General features: G+C 59.9%; 1 protein-coding gene across 1 annotated transcript in view; it reads left to right on the top strand.

The window, feature by feature from the left end:
* Positions 1–5,780, top strand: part of SND1 (staphylococcal nuclease and tudor domain containing 1) — a 421,950-nt gene that overhangs the window by 412,464 nt on the left and 3,706 nt on the right. Inside the window, exons 19-22 of the mRNA XM_010831720.1 lie at positions 135–276; positions 3,824–3,947; positions 4,808–4,877; positions 5,735–5,773. Coding sequence (XP_010830022.1) covers positions 135–276; positions 3,824–3,947; positions 4,808–4,877; positions 5,735–5,773 — 375 coding nt within the window. The remainder of the gene's footprint in view (positions 1–134; positions 277–3,823; positions 3,948–4,807; positions 4,878–5,734; positions 5,774–5,780) is intronic.

The raw sequence follows: 5,780 nt of genomic DNA, 5'->3' as shown, positions 1-5,780 counted from the left end.
CAACATTGCCCCCACACTCACCCCCACACTCGCCCCCAGGGCAGTGGTCCCCCCTCCCCAGAGCCCCTTTCCTGGCGTCCTTTCTGACTTCACTTCTGAACCCCTCACCTCCCCTCTGTTGACCACACGTGCAGGTCTGGGCCCACTATGAGGAGCAGCCGGTGGAGGAGTTGATGCCCGTGCTGGAGGAGAAGGAGCGCTCGGCCAGCTATAAGCCGGTGTTCGTGACGGAGATCACCGACGACCTGCACTTCTATGTGCAGGACGTGGAGACAGGTGAGCGCACACCCGCCCCGATTCCACCACCTTTCGGCTCCTGGCGCAGGGCCGGCCCACCTCAGGGCCCCCCTGTTCGGGCAGGGGGCGGGACCCAAGCTTCCAGGGGCCTCCCTGCATAGCTTTCGGCTGCTGCCCACCTCCCAGGCCCCTGAGCGGCGCTCTGGGCCTGAGGTCATATTCTCAGCCGCAATAGGGCCGGCGAGGCTGAGCGGTCCTCTGAGGACTGGTGAAATCACCAGTCCTGTCTGGGTGGTGCTCTGATACTCTTAGGTCATTGTTTTCCTCCCAGACACCCCTGGCAGGGCCAGGCAGGAGGATTGTGCCCTCGGAGCTCGTCAGGAAGCAATGGACAGATTGTCTCCATGTGGCCGGGAAGTGCATGCCGGTTCTGCTCAGCGCCTCTGCCCCTCAGCCTCCCCGGGGAGGGCAGGGTAGGGGGAGCCCGGGCTTGTCTCTGCTGGGGTTTCTCCTCCTCCAGAGGTTCCTGTAAGCCCCGAGTGGTGACCAGTTGCCATGGAAACAGGCGGCACTCTAGGGGAAGTCATCCCCAGGAAGTCTTTCTGAAGGACCCTCTTTCTCCATCTTCCCTCTTCCTCCTGCCCTCCAATGCTGTGCACTGAGGCCAGGGTCCTCTCCCCGCTGTGCTCCCTGCCCCCTGCCCTCAGCAGAGAGCTCAGGTTTCCAGAGGAGAGAGGGCAGCAGAGCTGGCTCTCACAGCAACTGCAATGGGGCCCCTCTGGCCCAGCTTCCACCTCCACTCCCTTTGCTCTGTCCATCCTGACCTCCCACCTCTCATTTGTCACCCTGTGCCGGGAAACAGTTGAGATCAGAGGAGAAAGCTCTTTAAGCTACTTCTCGGTGGAGGAAACCAGGTCTTTTCAAGGGGGAGGGGGCGGGAGATGTCAGTGACATGGAGGCAGCCCCATGGGTGGCAGGGCTCTCCCTGCCCTCCTCAGCGCCACCCCCAGGCCCACTCCAGATGGTAAACAAGCTCGTGTCAGCCACCTCCCCACTAACGATACTGCCCAGGCAGCTGTGTTTGTGGCAGTGTCATTTCCCCGGGGAAACTGACCATTCTGAGCCTTGGGCTGGCTGGGCCCAAGAGGGGAGCAGAGCCAGGCAGGGGCTGAGATGAGCTGCTGAGCCTGGGTTAGGTTCTCTCGTGGTCAGCAGCATTCCTGGTGAGAGGGGCCTGGCCACTGCCTGGGGAATGAAGCCAGAAGACCTCCAGGTCTGAAAGGTGGCCCAGGTAGGAATGAGAGCTACTCCTGAGCCCAGGAGCTGGCAAGAAGGCCCTCCAGGAGCTTGTGGAAAGGGAACTCAAAGGAGACCCTGCCCAGGGAACCCCGGCTCCCAGACAGGCTGCACCTGGCCTCTGGGTCCTGCCAGGTAGGACTCACTTTGAGTACGAACAGGTGCTGGGGTCTCCAGGGGGCAGAGCCTGAGGCTGAGTTCAAGGCCTTTGCCACGTAGTCTCTGTCATCTCAGAGGCTTCCTGTATCGGTTCTGCACCCTGCCTGGCTGTTGGTGACAGCTCTCGGAAGCCAGGACACTGCACCAAGTGGCAGCCAAGGCAGATAACAAGGAGAAAAAGGGAACTTGGGGGGAACCACGTATTGCTGGAAGATTGGAGGAGCAAGTGACATGCTGTGTGGCACGCCACCTGGATGGCTGTGAGCTCCAGAGAAAACCCTGAAGTGAAGTGAAGTCGCTCAGTTGTGTCCGACTCTTTGCGACCCCACGGACTGTAGCCTACCAGGCTTCTCAGTCCATGGGATTTTCCAGGCAAGAGTACTGGAGTGGGTTGCCATTTCCTTCTCCAGCGGATCTTCCCAACCCAGGGATCGATCCTGGGTCTCCCACATTGGACGCAGATGCTTTACCGACTGGGCCACCAGGGAAGCCCAGAGAAAACCCTGCCCTCCATCAAATCCATGAACAGGAACCTGGGCATACACAGCATCCCTCTCCTGAAACCCTTGGTGCCTCTGGGAGGCAGGGACATCCTCTGGCCCTTTTTCCCTTCTCTTAATTAAAGCCCACCTTCGGGAAGGATCTGGTGAAGTAATGAATGCATTGCCATTGGCCCATGTGACCAACCAGCCTCTGTGTAAGGACCTCCCAGAGGGCTCTGCCTATTTGCAGAGCTGTTGCCTTGGAGCAAAATAATAATAATAATAGAGCAAGTATAACAAGATCTCATCTGTGTAGAGGAGGCTTCTAAGTCCCTAAAATTTTACTGTCTGGGCAAGAAATGCAGGCGCAGGAGAACAGAGGGTTTATTGCCAGGCAGGGGGAGGGCAGCTGCTTCTAAAAAGTCCCTGAAAGCGTCTTGTGAAGGCCAGGGCAGGGCCCGAGTGTGGATAGGCGCAAATCTGCAGATCCCTCTTCAACACAGTGCAGTTACCAAGCACCCCGCATGGCCGGAGCTTTACTGGGTCTCAAGAGAAGCAGCAGAACCAAGTGAGCTATGGTCTGTGCCCTGAAGGAGCTCACGGTGCAGTGGCAGAAACATAAACCAGACAGGGAATGGATAAGGCCCACTGTGACAGGTGTACTGATGGCTAACATGCGTCAGGCTGCTGTAACAGGGCGGCCCGGGCCCTGAGGGTGGGGGAGGAATCCTTCACTCCCACCGCACACACCGCCCCAGCACCCTCCCCCTGGAAATGAAGCAGGTGGAAAAGGCCAGGTGTAGAGCCTGAATCAGAGCCAGAGGGACATAAAGGAGAAGCTACTGGGACTGACGCGTAGCAAGAGGGTGGTGACGGGATGCGGCAGGAGGGGCCCTGAGAAGACCTTGGGGTTGCCACACCCAGGAACAGACAGGCAGCCGCCAGGTGGATGACCCAGGGAGAATGGTTCAGGAAAGAAAAAGCAAGGAAGGGGTCCCGCCCCACCCCGTGGAGGAGGGCAGTGAGTTGGCTGGGAGGGTGGAACCACTGGCAGCGCTTGGAGGCTCAGTTCCGCACGTGTCTCTAGACGCGTCATGTCAGGGCGGCCACATCTGAATAGACTGAGACTGGGCCCTGCTCCTGGAATCGCTCCAGTCTTTCACAGCCCAGATTCTGAGGTCCTTTCCTTGTGCAGGGTCGTAGGGGGCCCCCTCCTTCAGCTCCACTTTTGTCCCTGGGAGACTTGGCAGAGAGTGGCTACTGTCCATCACCACTTCTGTGGCCCAGGCCAGGGCCAGCCCTGGTAGGAATGGAGAAGGCAGGTTGGCCTGGGCCTTGCCTGGTGTCCACTCACTTTCTCCACCTCCTAAACCAAAGCCCAGGAACATTCCCTGCGCATCCCCAGGGACAGCCAAGACTGGAAGGCTGGGTACCTCTTAGGCCTGAAATGTCTGCAGAATATCATGAACCTCCTCAAGCAGGGACCAAAGAGAACTTCCCTGCAGGATGGAGGCAAGCCAGTGCTGTGGGCACCCTGCAACAGTCCACATCCTTCCCACTCCCCAGGCTCGTCTTCCACCCAGCCCCATCTAGAGATGAGGCTCCAGGGAACGTGGCACCCAGGTCTCACTCCCTCTTCCTCCCCACAGGCACCCAGCTGGAGAAGCTGATGGAGAACATGCGCAATGACATTGCTAGCCACCCTCCCGTCGAGGGCTCCTACGCCCCCCGCCGGGGCGAATTCTGCATCGCCAAATTCGTAGACGGAGAATGGTAAGCCACCTGGACCCGAGCAAGGCAGAGTCTTAAGCAGGAGCAGGAGGAGGTCTGTCTCCAGGGCACCAGTCTGCAGAAGCACCAGCCAGACTTGAGGCATTCGCCCTATCGGCCTGCTTTCCACTGAGTGGTCGCTCTTGACCTTGGTCAGCTCTCCAGAGTGGTCCTCTATGTTGCCCGTTTGCAACCTGCAGTGTAACCCACAGTTTTTCTGCAGTCGGCCTCTAGGGCACAGGAGTATCCCTCCTCCTCTCTCCTGGGATCTTCTGTTGGGGGTGCCCTGGCTGGCTGCAGCTCTCCAGCACCCCGTCACCCCGCACAGGAAAGACGATGTCAGGAGGGGGCAGGGGTGGTGAGGGGGTCGCTGGTTCCTGTGAGCCCAGACCAGCCACCACCCTCCACCCCAGCCGTCTGGCACAGGAGAAGCAGCACTCCCGGGCTGCAGGAAGGTCACTTACGTCTGACCTACCAAGGGTAGGGCCCATGGCCTTCCCAGGGCGACCAAGTGACTCGGATGTGTTCCCTGCTGCGGCCTCCCAGACAGATCTGCCGGCTAATTACAGCTGCTGTTTAGTGTGCTGGGTTTAAACAGCAGACATCAATCTAGTCATTAGTCTTGTTGCTTTATGCCCCAAGGACACATTAATCTGCTCCACATGCTCCCCTCTCCCTCCCTCTGCTCCCAGCTATGCTCTGATTCCATTAGATGGGGTCCTGGTAGAGTCTGAAAACTGGCCCCCTGTGACACCCATGGGTGTTCATTCTGAGCCCTGGGCAGGGAAACACTGCACCCCCTGGCCTGCCATCGCTGAGGCTCCGGGGATGTCCCTTGAGCTCTGCCCTTGATGCCATTGCAGGTACCGTGCCCGAGTGGAGAAAGTCGAGTCTCCTGCCAAAGTACACGTCTTCTACATCGACTACGGCAACGTGAGTGTGGGGTCGGAGGTGGGCGAGCAGCACGGGAGGGGCCCCTCAATACACCTGCCCCTAGGTCAAGCCCATCTGAGCTTTAGACCTCCCCTCCCTCCCTGACAGATGGGGACCCTGTGGGCCTCTCTGCTGCTCGTCCTGAGAGACTGGGCAACACCAGCGTCTCTGCTCAGAGGCCTGTGAGCACTGAGCGGTCTCCTGTCCTGGCCCTGTACACCCCATCTCCTGGTCCACAAGGTGCCTGGGTGCTGATCCCCGGAGCATCCCAAACCAGGCTTGCTGAGGAGGGACTGGTATCCCCAGGAGAAATGCCCCTTGGACTGGGCCCGGGAGTGTGTTGACCGTCCCCCACAGCAAGCAGGAGAGAAAGCTGTCCTTCAGAGCCATGCCGCTCCTGAGGACTGGTGTGGGGACGCCCGCGAATAGAAAACCCAGAGCAGAGCCATGCTCCCAGCCCACCACCCAGGAGTACACAGGAGAGGGTCTTACCAACTCGGTTGCCCTGCACACCTGGGCCAGGACCCTGATCTTAGAGTACTTTCCCAGCCCCGCCCTAGCCTGTGGGAAGGCGGTCAGAGCCCGTGTCATAGTGCGAAGGCATTGGGAAAAGTGGAGGCAGCAGTGAGAGCCCAGTGATCAGGTGGGCGGTGTCAGTTGGAGCCCCCAGGTGTGCCACCCCAGGCCCCGCCTCCCCAGCTTTGCTGACCCCGCAGGCCTGTGCCAGGCCTGTGCATGTGGAAGTGAGTCCGGGTGCGGGAGGGGAGAGTGCTCAGGGGCCTGGCCACTTGAGTCGTCCCCCGAGAGCAAGGGGGCTTCCAGTGTGTGACGCTGCTGGCCCCGTGTGTCCTCTGCAGAGGGAGATCCTGCCGTCCACCCGCCTGGGCACCTTGCCACCTGCCT

This window comes from Bison bison, unplaced genomic scaffold (assembly GCF_000754665.1).
Source record: "Bison bison bison isolate TAMUID 2011002044 unplaced genomic scaffold, Bison_UMD1.0 scf7180017864530, whole genome shotgun sequence".
Classification (NCBI taxonomy): Eukaryota; Metazoa; Chordata; class Mammalia; order Artiodactyla; family Bovidae; genus Bison; species Bison bison.
Note: the sequence above shows the minus strand (reverse complement) of the source record. Positions and strands in the feature narration are given on the sequence as shown.